Source organism: Ischnura elegans, assembly GCF_921293095.1.
Source record: "Ischnura elegans chromosome 13 unlocalized genomic scaffold, ioIscEleg1.1 SUPER_13_unloc_3, whole genome shotgun sequence".
NCBI lineage: Eukaryota > Metazoa > Arthropoda > Insecta > Odonata > Coenagrionidae > Ischnura > Ischnura elegans.
In genome coordinates, this window is record NW_025791659.1 from 2898267 (window position 1) to 2917845 (window position 19579).

The 19579-nt window shown below is 37.6% G+C and overlaps 1 protein-coding gene across 1 annotated transcript; it reads left to right on the top strand.

Moving 5' to 3' along the window:
* Positions 1 to 1303: 1303 nt before the first annotated feature.
* LOC124172910 (zinc finger protein 2 homolog) lies at positions 1304 to 19468 on the top strand. The gene is made up of 4 exons (XM_046552422.1): positions 1304 to 1388; positions 3272 to 3455; positions 4343 to 4495; positions 16585 to 19468. Exon 4 carries the CDS (start codon positions 16712 to 16714, stop codon positions 18485 to 18487), a length of 1776 nt encoding a protein of 591 aa, XP_046408378.1. The 5' UTR covers positions 1304 to 1388; positions 3272 to 3455; positions 4343 to 4495; positions 16585 to 16711; the 3' UTR covers positions 18488 to 19468.
* The last annotated feature ends 111 nt before the right edge of the window (positions 19469 to 19579 follow it).

Below are 19579 nucleotides of genomic sequence, written 5' to 3' on the forward strand. Positions count from 1 at the left end.
AAAGTTTATAGCCTACGTCGAATAGATATTTTTGCCCTTACAGATGCTTAGCAAACACAGTTTTGAATTTTTAAGCGGATGATTATAAAATTCTTAATTGTTGTAAAAAAACTAAAAAGTTGCTGCCACAATTTCCTTAAAATTTTGGTTTCATCAGCCTTTTCTGTGCAAAAAAAGTTAAAAAATTTGATCGACGACCGCTGGTCTCCCCCCTATCCCAGTTTTGATTCTTGGTTCGCCCATGGATTCGGAGCTAAACAAATGTTAGCACCAAGTCTGTCTTCTGTTCACCTGGGAGCTGTTTTTATCGCAGCAAGATTAAATTTTAGTGCATTCTCATAACTAAGACGTCATTTTATCGTTAAAGAGAGAAAAACCACGACTTTGACATGATCATCGTATATCCATTCCAAAATCACCGCCTCGCGAATTTTGATATCGATGTGTTTGGAGTTCGACTATTGAGTCGATAACGTCGAGTAACGACCGTTCGATTAGTGTATGAGCGGAAGGAGCGGAAGCACATTCTGAGCCTGCGTTCATGATTACTACGTGACATGAAATGCAATGAATTCTCCATGGTTGTGTTTATCCCGTTAAATAGTAAATTCTGTATTTTGTGTACTTTAAGAGGTAGTGTTCTCATTCTTAAACATTTTTTGTGAAATAATTTTTTTGCCGGACTTCCTTCTAATCGAGGTTAGTAGATACATGTTTGTAAACAAGTTTGTGGTTAAGCCATATTTATTTTAATGTGATTTTGTAGTCCTTTAAAAAGATTTAAGTTATCCTGCGTATTACCTTAATAGATCTTGAGTTGGTACTAGATCCTTCGTTTCCCGTTATGATTCGAAGAAATTATTAGATCATCTTGCATTCTCATGAAATTCATATCATATCCAAACATAATAAAAACATCATGAATATAGTTTCTCATGCACCAAGTTTACTTTTTGTTTGAAAGTCAACTCTATATAATCTACACAAAGTAAAAACATTTCTGTGTTCTGCGTCTCTTTCGTAATGTGATAATGTTTTCGAAATGTCCGCAGGTAAATAAACCAAGATACCATCCATTTATCTTTAGTGATTTAATATCCTATGAATGGTAACAATACCGTGTGTGCGAAATGCCTTTCGTTATGACTCCTGTTTCACATTCTTCTCTGACAGTGTCTCTGAAATATTTCACTCTCGCAATGTAAGCATCAAAAAATATCAATACTTGTGAGTTTTGACTTCGTATAATCTAAGGGGAGTTTAGCGAAAACATAATGTGATCATGAGTGTGAAGGCAGGACACCTCTACTTTTGACAAATGCAATTGAACATAAACTTCGCAATCCACTAGCAATTTCTAATTTGACTCCACTGTTTATAATTTACAGGTTTGTAAAAACATAAGTTCTTTTCTCGGATGTGGTAACAAAAATAGAATAAAAATGATTTCTTGTTTTGAATGTTCCGTTTGTTCCAAAAAAGTTATTGTTACGTCGACAAATTTATGTGGGACATACCGGTTTAGAATGAGGTAGTAGTGAAGTTTGCTTATCAAAAACGAAAATATAAATTTTATATGTCCGGCCTAATGTATCAACATTCTATGTAGAGCATCGTTGTTCTGCACAATTTCGTACGTGCATCGTAAACTATTCAGGTTGATGGTTGACTGATTCTATGTTTCCTACATTGAAAATCCTGTGCAATGCTGGTAAGTTATCTGATTGCTCATTGGCACCTTTTGTGATAGCAATCATGAAGTATGTATCTCTTTACATGTGCTCTTACTGTTTCTTTTATTGCTGGACATTGGCGGATACTCGTGTTTCTTTGAAGCTGTCCAATTGTTTTTTCTTGTGAGTTTGCTTTTGTAGTGCTGTTAGACGATCTCATCAATTTCCATTTCTTTGTAGTCCTTCGCTTAGTGCTGAGTATTTGTGGAATCCCTTGAAATTTCCTATCACTATCTCGTATTTCTATGTGACAGTGATCATGTTTTTAGTGCTGATGATTTATATCTCTAAACACCATAATAAAGTGCATAATTCCATTTGGTTTTATCAGTTTATTTTAGTGCAAAGTAGTTGGGAATGCTGATCACATATGCTTCAAAGCTGTCCTATTTCATTGTGCTTTTGAATTATATATTCGAGTGCTGTTAAACACTCTCCTTCCGTGCCATCATGAAACACGTTCTTTTATTTGACTGTCATGCTTCTTTTAGTTTTAGTTTTGGGGGGTTATCATAAAATTTCCTTTGTAGCTACTTTATTAATTCATGCTTGTGAGTATTTTTTTCGAGTGTTATTTACACTGTAGATGCTCACTTTAAATGCCTTGATTAAGTACCTATGTTCTTTGGTTCATAATCCTTTTAGTGCTGGTTATTGCTAGATGCATATTATATATCCTTTAAAGCTGCCTGCTTCTATTTTGCTTATGAGTTTGCTTTTTGAGTTTTGATGGGCTCTCTTTAAAAACCATAATTCTTTTATTACCTACCTAGTAATGGGGATGAACATGACATATGCTTATAAGCTGCCTTACTGTGCTGTGCGTGTGAATTTCCTTTACTGGTGCTGATTAAGTTCCTATTTTCATTTATTCAGAAAGCTTTTTTACTGCTTAGTATCGGGGAATAGTCATGGCATATGCTGAATACTTCCCCAAAAAGGAAATACGGGCAAGAAGAATTCCTACTACCTTCTTCGAGCGAGTTTGCTTTTTGAGTGATATGGACTGTAGAAGCTCTTTTTAATTGCAATCATCTACCTCTTATTTCTATTTGTTCAGAATGCTTCTTTTATTTCTGAATATTTCTGGATGATCATGACATTTCCTTTGAAGATGCCTCCTTGTACTATAATTGTGAGTTTGCTTTTTGAGTTATGACAGACCCTCTCTTTTATAGCCATCATGAAATGTGTGTTTTCATTTTTTCATAACTCTTCATTATTGCTGACTATTGAGGGATGCTCATTTTTTAAACAGCCTGATTATTTTTTGCTTGTGGATATCCTTTTCGAGTCCTGTTAACCCTCCCTGTAATAGGCATCATGAAGTGCTTATATCCCTTTGTTCAGAATGCTACTTTAAGTGCTGTTATTGGGGATGTTCATAACATGTGAATCTCCCATATTATTCTTTGTTTTTCCCTGTGTTTCTCGAATGATTGCCATATTTATAAAATTTGTACTGTATAATTTCTCTAATAAGGCAATATTGCCTCGAATTTCAACCGAATATTGATCAAAGTTTTTCATCGTTTTAGGAAAGATTGAATTCCTGTTACCTTCTGTTAAAAAAAGGTATTTCTCTTGCTGTATCCTTTCTTCCATACATTTGACCTTAGTAAAACGCTGATAAATCTTTATTCATCATCTGCATGTCAGTATCTTCCGAGTGCAGGACACTGCGGTTGGTTTGAGTGGACAAAGCGTTGGTTTCAGTTTCAGGTTATTACTTACTTATCTTTTATTTGTAGTTTTTGATGCATGAATGAGAAATTAATTTAGGGGCATTCCCTTGTGGTACTCAAAACAAAGTCCAGCATTTCTTAATCAGACTGCGTATCTAGCTCAGGATGTTTTTTTGTAAAATGTTTCACCCTGCTTTCCTTCTTTTCCCTGAATTATGCATTGCTAGCCATTAGCAACTATATCTTAGTATGCAACTTGTTGCTATATCATGGAAGAATTCCAAGTGAATTTTCCCCCTTTTGGTAAATTTTCTTCTACGAAAGTCATCCACTGACAGCATTCATAGTTATAGAACAGAGCCTATGACTATTTCTTCCTATCAAGTTTTGGCGTGTGGTCACTTAAGAGTGCGTCAATGCATCATCACCTAAATTATACCTTTTAATTAAATGTAGATGCTTCGTTTCACTCGTCTTCCGTAACTTTTTGGAAATCTCTTTGCAGAACATGATGGATCATGTCTTATGCCATTTAATGCTTCATTCGCCACTGAATTATTATTCCAATGGAACATGATTACCGTCTAATAAATTGGAAATAAAATTAAAGAATATAATGTAATATTCATGATGCTTTGTTACTGCTAAATTTCAAATGGAATTATCAGAATATACTTCCATTAGTTTAAGGTGCCATATGAATTTCTTGTCTTGTCTTATACATGTATAAAATACACCATTTTCTCTTTTACTTGTTCCATGATGAAATGGTATTTAACAACAAATATTTGTCTACTTCAGTAATAACATCATTCTTGGCAATGGTAATGGAACTCTCGTTTTCACAATGCATAACACAACGTTTAGGCATTAAACATCCTTGATTAATTTCTATTAACAACTCTGATAACCATACTATTTCAGTTACCTACTCATGCAATGCAGTAAACTCTGCATGAGTTGATGAGGTTGCCATGAATTTCTGCTTCCTGGCTCACCAGAAGTCCCTGCTGAAGAAATGCGATATCCTGTAATGGACTTAAAATAACCTCTACTGCCTGCCCAGTCTGCATCAGAGTATGTATTAATTTTACTTTTGACATTTTTTGATAAAAGTATAACCTCTAGTCTTGGACAAAAATCTAAGCATATGCTTGACATTTTTCCAATCAGTTTGATATGGCTGTTCCATATACTGCCTTAAAATACACACTGCATAGTTAATGTCTGGTCTTGTATTTCTAGACAAATGTCATCAGCAACCTGTGACTTTTCAATACAAATAATTGCTTATTTGGTTTTCTACATCTCTCTCTTGAAAATCTACTGGTAAAGGAGTATTCACCCCATGACTATCTTGCTGAATTCTTCTAACATATATTTTATATAATTCTCCTGATCAATGTATACCAAACTTCTTTCAGGTCTCTGTATTCTTATGGACAAAATATAATGGGCTGAACCAATATCCTTGTCTCGTACATGCTTACCTAGATAACTAAATCTGTGATATCTTGTCATTTGTTCCGACAAGCAACATGTCAACATAAACCCATATTTTAAAATCAAACATGCTAAAAATACATGGATCACTTAAAGACTGTCTTAACCCATACACAGACAAAATTGAGCTTAGATGCAAACACCAATTTCTAACTGATTGCTTTAAACCATATATACTCTTGTTTAACATACATACATACATAAAACTTTCTATTAACCGTTATATTCTCTCCGAGATATTTTGGTATCTTCATGTACACAACCTATTCTAGTTTACTTTTAAGTACGTCCCCACGATATCCCACTGATCCATTTCTAAATCTGTCTCCACAGCAATAGCTATAAGAAGCCTCAGAATTTTCTTTTGCACGACAGGACCAAATGTGTCATGGTAATCAACTCAACGAATTTGACCATATCCCTGTGCAACTTACCCAGACTTGAACTTAATAATTTCCCCTTTATCATTGCATTTCAAGGCAAAGACCCATTTGAACCTATAATATTTAATCCCTCTGGTCTTGGCTCTATTTCCCATGTCCCTTGGTCTGACAAAACTTTTGCTTCTTCTTGCATTGCCTGTTTCCAAAACTCAGAATATTTCATCTTTATAGCCTCTTTCTCTCCCTGGGATGGAAGTACACTCAATACTTGCATGAGCTTTAGTTGGATTTTGCGCAGAAAGAATGCAGCTTATTCTTTTCGGTAGCTCAGCCTTTTATTTTTCTTTACTTTAGAAATGCACGTAAACTAGAACAACAATGGTGATGACAAACTGTTTACAAACATCAACTGTTATTATATCTCCAACACCCCCACTTAACAGTTTATGTCGTCAGGCCCATTCCATTCCTTAATTCTTCAAATTTTATTTTTGGAAGTGGCTTCGTCAGTGCATCAGCAACCATGTCCTCACTCCTGCAGTAGACAAGCTGAATAACATTCTTTTTCATTAAATCTCTTATAAAATGGTGCCAGACATCGATTTGCTTCGTTCTGGCTCTAAATTTTTCATTTGAAGCTATTTTTATGCATCCCTGGTTGTCTTCATATATTATTATTGGTTCATTCTGCACCTCCCCCAGATCATGCAGTAATTGTCGTAGCCAAACACCTTCCTGACTGGCAGATGCTGCAGAAACATACTCAGCCTCTGTTGTAGACTGAGCGACAGAAGACTGCTTCCTGCTGGACCAGGAAATTGCACTGTTTCCCAACTTAAAAATATATGCACTTGTCGATTTCCTATCTTGTATATCTCCACTCCAGTCGGCATCTACATATCCAGTCAATTTAATATCTTCACAGGCATAAATATTCAATGCCATATCACTGGTTTGCTTGAGATAATGCATTAGTTTCGTTAAAGCTTCCAAATCTCGCTGTCTGGGATTACTAACCCATCTGCAGAGAATACACATTGCTCCAGAAATATCTGGTCTAGTGGTTGTTGAAATATACAGAAGTGCCCCGACTGCTTCCCTATATTTGCCATTATTTGGCAAGGCATCATTCTCTCCTTTCAATTTGGGGTATTCAGGATCCATCGGTATAGATACACCTTTTGCATCTTCCATCCCGAACTTTTTCAATGTTCCATCTACATATTTTGGATTTCTGATTTAACTGAAAACTTCCATCCTCTTTTCTCTGGATTTGTATTCCTAAATAGTTAGTTTCATCTCCCAAATCTTTTACTTCAAAGTGATGATTCAACATTTGTCTTAGTTCCTTAATTTTATCTTCATTATCATGAATTATAATCAGGTCATCTACATAAATCAGAATATACATCCTTTTCTCATTTTCATTCTTCGTATAAAGACATGGATCTGCTAGGCTGCGCTGAAATCCTTTTTCAAGCAAAACATCATTTATTTTGACATTCCAAGCTCTTGCTGACTGCTTCAGTCCATATATTGATTTTTGAAGCTTGCAAACTAGCTTATCTTCAGTGGTTTTTGTGTAGCCCGGTGGTTGTTTCATGTATAATTCTTGTTCGATGTCGCCATTAAGAAATGCTGTTTTCACATCAAAATGTCGGACAAACAGCCTTCCTACTGCTGCTATGCTCATAAAGACTCTAAAGGTGCTTTGTCTTACAACTGGTGCAAAGGTTGAATCGTAGTCTTCTCCATATTTTTGAGAGTAACCTTTTGCAACAAGTCTTCCTTTTCGTCGAAAAATATCTCCATTTGAATAATATTTTGTTTTGAACGCCCATTTGCATCCAATGGCATGTTTTCCTTCAGGCAATTTAGTTAAAATCCATGTATTATTTTCTTAGAGAGATTTTATTTCTTCATCAGCGGCTTTCATCCACTCCTCTCTTTCATTTGCAGGCCATTCCATTACCTCTTCTAAAGACTCTGGATCGGGTTTTGGGTTAATTTTAACAGTGTATGATGACCATTTTGGTGGCACCTCCTTGCATTCCCTTGATGATTTTCGAACTGGCTGATCTGTTCTGTCCATTTCCAGTTTGGTGTTATCATCTATCTTGGTGACTGGTATTTCTCTTTCTCTCATCAACCTATCATCTTGGTATGTATAACGCTCAGATGATTCTAGGTCGATATCCTTGATTAATTCCTCTTTATCTGTAACATTTTTATCAAATACTACAATTCTGCTGAAGATAATTCTATTCGTACTGGGTTGTAGGATCCTGTAACCTTTGGACGTTTCATTATATCCTACCATAATTCCTTTTTGAGCACGTGAATCCCACTTGCTCCATTTTTCTTTGGGAAAATAAGCATAAGCTTTGCTTCCAAATACTCGTATATGCTGAAGATCAGGTTTTTCAGCAGTTCACAGCTCATATGGGGTTTTATCAATGGCTTTACTGGGCAAGCGATTTTGCAAATAGCATGCAGTCATGATAGCGTCTCCCCAATACTGTTTTGGCAAATTCGCATCTAGCAGCATGCATCGAGCTGATTCAACTAGAGAACGATTCTTTCTTTCTGCTATTCCATTCTGCTCAGGGCTGTAAGGCACTGTGGTCTGAAACTCAATTCCTTCTTTCTTTAAAATATCCTGAGTTTTCTTTCCTATATATTCACCGCCATTGTCCGTTTGCAGAATTTTCCGTTTTCTACCGAATTTAGTAGAAACTGCTGGAACATATTCTTCCACTTTGATTGACACTTCTTCCTTTAAGCGTAGCAGATATACAGTTGTGTAACGAGAGTAATCATCAATAAATGTGAGAAAATAACTTTTCTTCCCTGGAGTTTCTGTACTCATTTGGACCACAAATATCTGAGTGAATGAGTTCTAGGGGTCTTTGAGCTTTATAACTGCTTGTTTTAGGAAATGATTTCTTCGATAATTTTCCTTTTACACAGTCCCAACACCTCAAGAATTTATTGCAGTTATCAATTTCTATTCCTTTAGCAAGTTTATCATTAATTAATCTTTTCACTGCATCTGGGTCTCTATGTCCAAGCCGCCTATGCCATAGATGAATACAATTCCGGTGATTCCCAAACTTCGCAGAATTAGCCATTTCTTGACATGATAATTTATTAAGATCACCATCAATCTTTCCCACAGCTTGCATTGTGCTTTTCTTATCAATTATGCAGTCATTCTCCTTGAAAGTCACCACATTACCTTCTTTAGCTAATTTCTTTACCGAGAGTAGGATGCCTCGCAAATCAGGTACATACAGAACATCCTTCAATAGTATCCTGTTTATTTCTGTCGGAGATATCTTGCAATTGAGGTATCCTTCACCTGTCCCTTCAATAGCAATGAATTCCCCATTGGCAACGATTACATTTCCTTCTTTATTTCGACGGATTCTTGGAAAGAAGTCAATATCATTTGTCATGTGGCTCGTAGCGCCCGAATCTAGGTACCATGAACAAAACGCAGTAGCAAACGATGCGTTCAGGCTGGCATCTGTAGCACCTCGCGCCTCGTGACTGTCTTTTTCCTTTTTGAACTCTTTCATTTTCGCTTTCCATATTCTGCAATCCTTCTTTAAATGTCCCCGTTTCTTGCAAACGAAACACTCGCGAGTCTCTTTATAATTACTTCTTTCCGATCTGGATTCATGTGGTTTTCGTGTTTTCAAAGCTGACTCCAATTGCAGGTTGCGTGATTCATTGTATATTATGGACTCATTCTTATGTGTGAATTCATCAATCAGTTTTCCTTTTACGTATTCTAATGCGAGTTCGTCATCTGGACGCGTATCAAGGGCTGTTACAAGGGTGCTATATTCATCTGTCAAACCACTAAGCAAGAGAGCAGCTATAATAAAATCTTTAATTTCTTCTCCGATGCTCCGCAAACGTTCGATTAGTTCTAATGTTGACTTTATATATTCTTGCATTAATTGACCCTTTTTAAGTTTTGATTGATAAAGTTTTCGAAGTAGATACAATTTATTGCTTAAATAGGCCCTTTCATGCACTTTTTGCAATTCTAACCACATTTCTCTGGCACTTTTGCACTTGTAAATGTGTATTATCTGACCATCCTCGACACTAAGGGATATGGTACTTTGTGCTTTCTCGTCCTTTCCTTTCCATCCCGCCTCGGATTTTTCTGGTTTATCTTCATCAACTACTTTCCACGTACCTTCTCTTATTAGCACCATTCTCATCTTGAATTTCCATGCTTGATAATTATTATCATTTAGCTTCTGGACGGTTATTTTTTCGCTATGAGCATCCGATGACATCGTGAAAAATTAAATTGTCCGGATTCTGTTTCTTTTTCTTCTTTCACGATTTTACTTTCTATTACTGCGTTCTTCTTATCCTTGCGTAACCTCTGGGCCCATAACCAGTTGGATTTTGCACAGAAAGAATGCAGCTTATTCTTTACGGTAGCTCAGCCTTTTATTTTTCTTTACTTTAGAAATGCACGTAAACTAGAACAACAATGGTGATAACAAACTGTTTACAAACATCAACGGTTACTATATCTCCAACAGCTTTGACAAGATGTTGGCTTCCTTACACACTTTGACCTCCTTGGAATGGATTAGCTTGGTACCTCACCAGGTTCAAGGGTGGTCTCTGGTACCTCTGAATAAGTAACTGTGGGGTAGACCACCAAGACGGGCTGTTAGAAAACATCCTCCAAAACTGCAACACGAGGCACTGCCTTCTCTGGTATCTCAGGCATTGCTCCCCCTTAAATTAAGTTTAGGACCACTGGAGTCAAACCTGGAATCGCCACTGGGTGCCATGAAATTTGGTTTTATTTTGTCTCCTCAGCATTTCCTTCGCCTGTGAAAACAAAGCCATGATCCACGATTTCTTCTCCTGTATCTGGCTTGCCATCTTTGTCTAGATCCGGGATCTTGATATCATCTCTGCTCATCTTGAAGGGAAATTTTGTTCCATTGTACCTTACATCTCTGCTGATTATTACTTTCTTCTTTTTCAGACTCCAAAGTCGATATCCCTTGATGCCCTCTTCATATCCTAACATGATGCTTTCTTCTCCTTTGGGACTCAATTTTCCATCCCATGTCTTTCTCGGCTGCCATACCCATGCCTAGCATCCAAAAACTCATGGATAGTTATAATCTATCTCCTTTGTTTTCCGTCATTTCCACAAACTCATTGGAATATTGCTATTTCGTGCAGAGGTAGGAAACAAATTTCTCAGATGCACAGTAGTCATGAAAGCTTCTCCCCAAAATCTTTTATGAAGACCAGACTTGATCAGTAAACATTTGATCACTAATTATTGTTGTATTCAGAATGGTTTCGTTGTACCTCTCAGATACTCCATTTTGTTGTGGAGTACATATATGCCACTGAGAAAGGATGTAAGATTCCACACTCATCCAGGTGTACCGAGAATTTGTTATCTGTGTATTCTCCACCATTGTCACGCTGGAGTTCCTGAATTTTCCTATCATGCTGGCACTCCACTCTGCATTGAAATTTCTTGAAGCGTTCAAATACTTCAGACTTCTTTTTCAATAGTTAGACCATTGAATGCCTTGAAAAATTGTCAATAAATGTGACAAATTACTTAGCTCCTTTTATAGTCTTGGGTGAAAATGGACCTGAAACATCGGAATGGATTCTATCGAGGACCTTGTATGTGTCTTCTCCTCGTAAGTTAGGATATTTTAACCTCTTCATTTTCCCAGTATCACAGGTGTCACTATTATTATTATAGTATTCTATCGATTAAGGTAGGTTTCCATGGAGTACGCAAGAAGTGATCTGGGAGCCTCCCTTTCCTTCCAACACTGCCTTCTTTAACTCACAGTAAGGCCTACTCTCTTTCAATCTATCTAAAAATCCTATTCTTTTCCTTCCCCTCCCTCGTTTCCCTAACATTCTACCCTCTAATACAATTTTCAACATCCCCTCACCGCTAAGCACTAACTCCATCCATACCTTCTGTCTCCTCCGTATCTCATCTAAAAGCTTTCTCTCCTCGCCAACCATATCCAGCACTTCGTCATTCCTTTTCCTCTCCGTCCATTTCACCCTCTCCATTCTTCTCCATACCCACATCTCGAATGCCTCCAATCTTCTCTCGTCTTTCTTCCTCAGTGTCCACGTTTCCGCACCGTAGAGAGCTACACTCCAGATCAAAGTCTTCACTAACCTTTTCTGATCACTATAGAAGTCACTATAAGTACCTTTGGTGTCACTATAGAAGTGATTAATTCCACATTTTTTATCCAAAAGAATTCTCTTCATATCATCTTCATTTAAATTCTCCTGTCTATCATGCCACATTATGGTAGATACTATGGATGATTTCTTAAGGTCGCTATACATGGCAAATGATTTCATTCGCATAATCATTCAGCATGATAATGGGCATAATCATTCACCGTGTATGGCGGAACAATTTGTGAATGAACCTTCATGCGCATGATCACTCAGTGAAAATTAGAACATGCTCTGTTTTGCTCACATGATTCTGAGAATAATCACATGATCATTCAGCATGATCATTCACTATGCATAGCGGCCTTAAGTCTCAGCAATAATCTTGACGTCTTCAATGGTGACTCCCGTCACTGTAGTGATGTTATCACAAATTATTGACGAGAAATGCCTTAAAGTAAACTTCTTCTTCATCAGATATCTCATTTACACCTTGATAGCATGAGAACTTGATTCCTTTCTTGTCTAACTCTCCTTTTGAGAACAAATTATCCTTCAAGTCAGGCATGTACAGTACATCTGGGAAATCTATATTACATCCACCACTTTCACTGGAGATCTCCAATTTTATGGTGGCAATTCCTCTGACTTCTAGAGTGTATCCATCACCCACAACAACTTGACCAATTATAGGACGAAGGTTTATGAATAAATGTTTCCTATTAGTCATGTGGTCTGATGCTCCACCGTCTAGTATCCACATTCCCCCACCTCCTATACTTTTATCTTGGTGAGTACACAAAGCCTTATATCCCCTTGTGACGACAGAAGCTCACCCCTTCTTTACAGATTCAAAATTCTGAAATTTCCCTATTGAATTTTGTTTCTTATCAGGGCACTGGAAAGATAGATGTCTCTTTGTTACACGCACATAACAGACGGGAGGGTGGATTTTTCTTCCACCTTTACCTTTATTCTTTCTTTTCCCTTTAAATCTTTTCACTCCATGCTAAGAAAATTCTGATTCCTTTGTGACCTTGTAAACTTTATTTGTATCACTATTATCTTCTAATTTGAGCTCTTCATTCTCTCTTGACCATAAAATTGGAGATCTCCAGTGAAAGTGGTGGATGTAATATAGATTTCCCAGATGTACTGTACATGCCTGACTTGAAGGATAATTTGTTCTCAAAAGGAGAGTTAGACAAGAAAGGAATCAAGTTCTCATGCTATCAAGGTGTAAATGAGATATCTGATGAAGGAGAAGTTTACTTTAAGGCATTTCTCGTCAAAAATTTGTTACATCACTACAGTGAGGGGAGTCACCATTGAAGATGTCAAGATTATTGCTTAGCATCTTCTGCTCTTCCACAAGCATGTCAACCAATACTTCTTTTGAGGTCAGTTTCCCTTTCCGGTAATTCTGGACAAAGAACTTCCAGTCAGATGGAAGGCCGTTTAGACATACATTAGCTACCATATCATCATCAATCTCCATACCACATTTCTTGATTTTCCCACGATAATCGTTTATTATGGCAACATATTGATGAATACCCATCTCCTTGGTCTTCTGTGTGTTCCACATAGTTCGGTTGAAGCTGAATAGTTCAGAGCAGCCATAACTCATGCACATGGTCTCCAACGCTTCCCACGCTGCCTAAGCATTATCACAGGCATTCACATGCTCCAGAAAAGTCATCTGAACGTTACAATAGATGAGTCCTAGACATGTGTTATCCAGCCTTTTCCTCCATTTCACCCCATAATCCGGTAGATCTGCTGCGACTAACACACTGTTCTCTTCAATTGTCCACTCTTCAAATCCTTGGATGGCTTCAATACACTGAGCTTTTAAGAATAACCCCTTCATTCTTAATGTCCACTCCTAATAGTTCAGACCCTCAAGTTTATCTGCCATGGTAACTGGGCCCTGGGCTGACTCACTATCCATCATTTGATTTTGCCGCTGTCCAGACAAAGTTCCTCTTTTTTTCTAGCTGAAAATTATTCCAATCCAAAATCTGACTGATTTGTACCCAAAGTTTATCACCGTTTGCTCAAGCAGTTGTCCTTTTCACCAACTCGCTTACTTCTTCGCACTTATGCTTGATGGGTCCATAACCAGATAAAAAATTATTATTGCGGCAATCCGTAGACTAGGTCTTCGCACAACTGAACAAGCATCGGCAAGTAGTCCGGAAAAATAAAAACCAGGTTCCTCTATTCTACTTCAGGTTTTTTTATTCTCAACCATTAGTAAAAGTAACTCTCAAAAAGGTAAGTCAACAAACCCTTGACTACCAAGGTGCATAGTAATTTTTCCGTTGATAAAAAATGGCATTGTCCGGGAAGTTACAAAATTATGTATTTCATAGGAATCTTAACATATACTTGATTTCATAAGATTTGTTCTAATTGCATGTGTACATAGGTGGTTATCATTTAAGTATTTCACTGATAGGCATGTTTCCATGGAGTATTTGGAAAATATTCTGGGAGTCCCCCCTCTCATCTTTCCGAATAAACCTTAAAAAATCTTATATTCTTCCTCGTTCACCCAGCATTCTGCCCTCTAAAACTGTTTCCAGCATCTTCTCCCGTCTCAATATGTATACCCTCCATCCATATTATATAGTAAAAGGCCCACAATACACTTCAGTTTTGGCTTCAAGGCCGGGACTGTACAGTCCCGGACTGAAGGCAGAACTGGCAGTGTGTGGCGATTCCTTGAGGCGGATCATTGGCCGTTTTCCTATCCGGCCGCTGTCCAGCTGACAATCCGCCTCAAGGTATCGCAACACACTGTCAGTTCGGCCTTCAGTCCAGGACTGAACAGTCTTGACCTTGAGGCCAAACTGAATGTGCATGGTTGGCCTGAGGCTCTGGCCAAACTGTGCAATTCTAGCCTCAAGGCTGGGACGGAACCAGTATGGTAGGCTTAACTAATTTTCTAGATGAGATGCAGAGGAGACAGGACAAGCTCGTACTCGACGTCCCTCTTATAATTTTCCCTAATAATTTTCCTTTCTACAACCAAGGATTATGTGACTGCTGAAAATATTGTTTTATCTCATTGAAAGGAAAGATTCCTGGCCATCACCAAGGGCAATATGGGAATATTTAAACCACAGAATGGGGACCCAAGGAATCTGAAGGGTGCATTGTAATGTAGGAGCAGATAACATCAGAGGTATACCTATGCCACACAATATGGCATACTGTGTAAATAAGGGAAAATGGTGGAATTTAAATTTCAATGTTCTTATTTGAGGGTTATGAATTCGATTTATGTAAGTAATCAGTTTGAAAACATAATATTAACTGGGGTTGAACAAGATACGGGAAACAAACTAATATAAAAAAGGCACGTTATACGATGTTAAGCGATGGAAAATTGTTTAACTTTGAAATGAGGAGCAAAGTAAGTACTGTAACTGATGATAAAAAGAATCGTCATCTATAGATATCAAGGCTAAATCTTCTGGATCAAAAATACCGTTACTATTGGAGGAAGAGAACTATTAGCCATACATCCACCTCAGAGTTGCACGTATTAATCTCTGAAGCAAGCGAAAGGCATATCAGATAGGTTTTAATGTTTATATGGAGGACTGAGGTAGTCCTGATGGGTTATTTAAGGCTCCAATAACAATAACTGTAATAAAATGTCTCATTCAAAGATTAGGTACTTATGTGACGTACCTACTTTTTTTCCTTACATGAAAAACTGAGGGATGCCTAGAAGGTTATAGCAGCCTCCAATATTGCCTACCAATAACTTACAATTTAAATTATATACCTATGCTCAGAATCTGGCATGATTAAACCTTTTCTGATGTTGCCTTCGAGCTGAGCAATGCTTTTCAATTAGTGAAAAGTTAACCGTAACTGATTATTAATTAAAATTTCTTCAAGTGTAAAAACGAGATACCTTCTCAGGAAAGGATACTTCATGAGCCAAGAGCCACAGTCATGTGCATCACTCTCCTGGAGTACGGTGGTCATAGTTCCTCAACTGCTCACTCGGTAGAATCTTGGCCACAGCAGTTTACATGCTATTTTATTTAAATGACCATTATGATTACCAAGTGCCTATTCTCCATACAATATGGAGATTAAACCAGTAAATATTCTTCGGAGAACTGTGTGATCACCACTGGCCAAAAGAATCCCAGATGAGAGGCCTTAATATATCTAGAGAGTGACCATTTCAATGAGAGTAGGATGTGACATTTCTGCAACAGGACTCATATGCTTCTGAGGTGTATATTTCAGAAACCAATGAACAGTTTCCAAAACAATGTGCTCTTCTAGATGACTTGCAAGCCCCTGCATTGGCTCAGAAGGAACTTCAGAATATGACTGCATGATATATTTTGCTGTAATCTCTATAATTGATCATTTTATCTTGTGAAATAATAATTGACTTTTTTTAATCCTGCACTCCTTTGAATCTTTAGTAAATATCCGCGTAGTACAAAGAAAGTAAGGTATTTGAAAAAAGGTATTTGAGCAAAAGAAAGGTATTTTCTCACCTTTATCTCACAAGAATGACAGAATCTCAAAACTTCATAGATCCCTTCGATTGCTTTGCTTTCCCTTGGAAGCAGTATTATTGACAGGTGCTATATTGGATGTTTGTGCTTTGACTCAATCATTTCATCCTAGCCAGATCTTAGTTCCTGGGAAGGTTGATTGTGTGTTCCATTCTCTATGTTGCCCCTTTCCTCTTTTGTGCTTACACCAATTAACATTCCTATTGGTGTGCATTTTCTAAATCTTGTTACCTAACTTAATGCAGGTGTCGATTTGTGGTGTCTTTTTGTAATTGTTCAATACAATAGTTAAGCATTAAACTCACATTTTCCATTGGCCCATCTTGTTTCTTTGAAGCAGGTATCTTTTCGATATTGAGATAAATAAAAGTTTTGATAGAAAGCAATAAGCGCATATTTTCTTTTCTATCAAATGATTTAGGTTATCAACCAAAGGGCTTTTATAAATTTGAGCAGTAAAACTTTGTTTTGTGATTAAAATATTAAAATTCTTTTCTAGGGCTCCCAGCCTGGTGGAAAGAAGTTTAGGGAAACCTCTAGGTGATGACTGTGTTCCTACCTCAGCATCAGTAACAGTCGTTCAATCTGAGAGCGGACCATCCGATGCAGGGGAATGAAGGAATGTGATGAATGAAGACTTGGAAAAAAGTGGAACTGATCTTGCTGATAAGTTAACTCTTGCTCAATTGGTGACGATGGACAAACAAGCATCCATCATCAGTGGAGGCAGAGTCGCAATGTGTGAGGTGAGGGGTGGAAGTGGTTGTGATGCATCAATCATCCCTAATGGCATTAGGATGACCAGACTCAGTAAAAAGAGGAGTTGCACAGAGACAGTCATGGGGAACAAGGATGAGTTTAATAGTTGTGAGGCGAAAAATGCTGTAAAGGAACAAAAATCAAACGAAAATTCATATAATTGCTTCCATTGCACACTTGGATACAGCTGCAAAAGTGAGCTCATCAAACACCTTGAAACTCATTTTGGTGCCAGCAATATCGACGTTGATGCAGAGTCATCTATGGTGCAAGATGAGTCTCTAAAAACCAATATATCCGGTGGGGAAAGTGTGCGTTCTGGCGAGTTAAAAACCACCGTGATTTTAAAAGGTTTGAAAAGTAAAAGACAAGTGCCGACGCAAAAAGGAAATATACCCCCAGAGGAAATCTCTGGAGGAACTCAGGGGAAAGGAAAGGTTAAAAAAGGAAGACGATTTGTTGCAGACCCTAAACCATCTTTAGAGTGTGTGTCCTCAAATTCCTCCGCTTGTGATGGAATCATCAAAAATGAAAAGTGTTCAAGAGCAAGAGGGAGGCCTTATACATGTAGTGTGTGTTATAAGTGTTTCAATAAATCTTCTACTCTCAACAATCACATGCGTATACACACAGGGGAAAAGCCTTATTCCTGTAGTGTCTGCAATAAGTCATTCTCTCGGAGAGGCCACCTCAGTAGACATATGGGTACACATACAACAGAGAAACCTTTTACATGCGGCACCTGCAACAAGTCATTCTCTCAGAGAGACTCCCTCAACACTCATATGCGTATTCACACAAAAGAGAGACCATATACATGTAAAATATGCTGTAAATCTTTCAGTCGTAGTGATCACCTTACACAGCACGTGCGTTTACACACAGCAGATAAACCGTATTCCTGTAGTATCTGCAGGAAGTCCTTCACCCTTAGCTCTAACCTTACCTGCCACATGCGTATACACACAGGAGACAAACCTTATTCCTGTAGTGTCTGCAATAAGTCATTCTCTCGGAGAGACTCCCTCAACACTCATTTGCGTATGCACACAGGAGACAAACCCTTTTCATGTAAACTTTGCTGTAAATCATTCAGTCACAGTTCAAACCTTACGGAGCACCTGCGTGTACACACTGGAGATAAACCTCATTCCTGTAGTGTCTGCAATAAGTCTTTCTCTCAGAGTGGCAACCTCAACAAACATATGCGTGTGCACACAGGAGATAAACCTTATTCCTGCAGTGTCTGCTGCAAGTCCTTCACTCAGAGCAGCTCCCTCTACGTCCATATTCGTACACACACGGGTGAGAGACCTTTTACATGCAGCATTTGCTGCAAATCTTTTACTCACAGTTCCGCCCTAACCACACACAATCGCATCCACACAGGAGTAAGACCTTATTCGTGTGGCGTTTGCAACAAATCTTTCAATCGTGGTTCTCACCTTACCAAACACATGCGTAGGCACACAGGAGATAAACCTTACTCATGCGAAATCTGCAGCAAATCCTTTGCTCAGAAGATCACCCTCGACCTTCACTTTCGTACCCATACAAAGAATAAACCCTATTCATGCAGCGATTGTGGGAAATCTTTCTCTGGGAAGAGCGACCTCGTGAGGCATTTACGTACACAGAAGTGAGAGACAATTCTTCCAGCTACTGGTATAATTGGTTCACTCAGATTCATTACTTACAGGCACGCGTCACACATACTCACAGAAAGGATAGGTCTTCTAGACTTCACAATTGTTTTCATTTCACCTTAAGAAAATCTGTACTCCATGTGTGGCTGTAAGTGTTTCATTATGCTGAGGAAATATTCCATAGGGATCACGACACATCGTAGCGCATGCATGAAGAAGTCATGGATTTCTAATTTGTACTTTGATGTAGCTTTATAGCAAAAAATTGAAAGGCTGCCCACTTACGACTCTGCATGCATGAAGAAGTCATGGATTTCTAATTTGTACTTTGATGTAGCTTTATAGCAAAAAATTGAAAGGTGCCCACTTACGACTCTGAAAGAGGCTGTATACTAGTAACTTTTACTCAAAACTGTCTCCTGAAGGTCTATTCTCCTTTTTTAAGATACCCTTCTTAATCCTTAATATGTATGTCTTATTGTGAATTAAGAATTAATGCAAGGAGGTTTGCTGGTTTTTAATTGTTCTAATTGTGTCAATAACTTAAAAATATTGTTACAGCAGTGAATAGATAATTTGTATTTAGAGATATGTTACAGAAGTTGATATACAATTATGTTTACTATACCAATTTTTCAATGGTAAATTAACGTCATGTTTCTTAACCTTTTTTCTACAAAAATATTCCATTTGCAGATCATCGTAGATATTTAACTGTAATCAATCCTTTGTCAGTCTATCATTTAAATTTTCTGGACTGCATATCAAGAATACTTTTATCTTTAGAGATCAATTAAGTGATAAAGTATGATTGACAAGGGGAGTCTTACATCAGCCACCTGAATTAAGGATCGGACATGAATGTTTCTGCTACTATATTCTTCTCTATATCCTTTTGATTGGTTGTTTTGGGATAAAGTGTCTTATTTTAAAGATGCAATTATCAGTGTTAAACAAATGACAATAAACTGCATCTGTTTTGAAAACTTAGCCAACCAATTCAAGTACTTAAAAGTGATTCCTCTGAGAGATGCAGGGAATTTAATTTTCAGAATAATTTCCAACAATTCCCTGGTATCTCAGTTTTAT

Coding starts and splice junctions, on each gene's coding strand:
- LOC124172910 (XM_046552422.1), top strand. CDS start 16,712: ATGAATGAAGACTTGGAAAAAAGTGGAACTGATCTTGCTGATAAGTTA.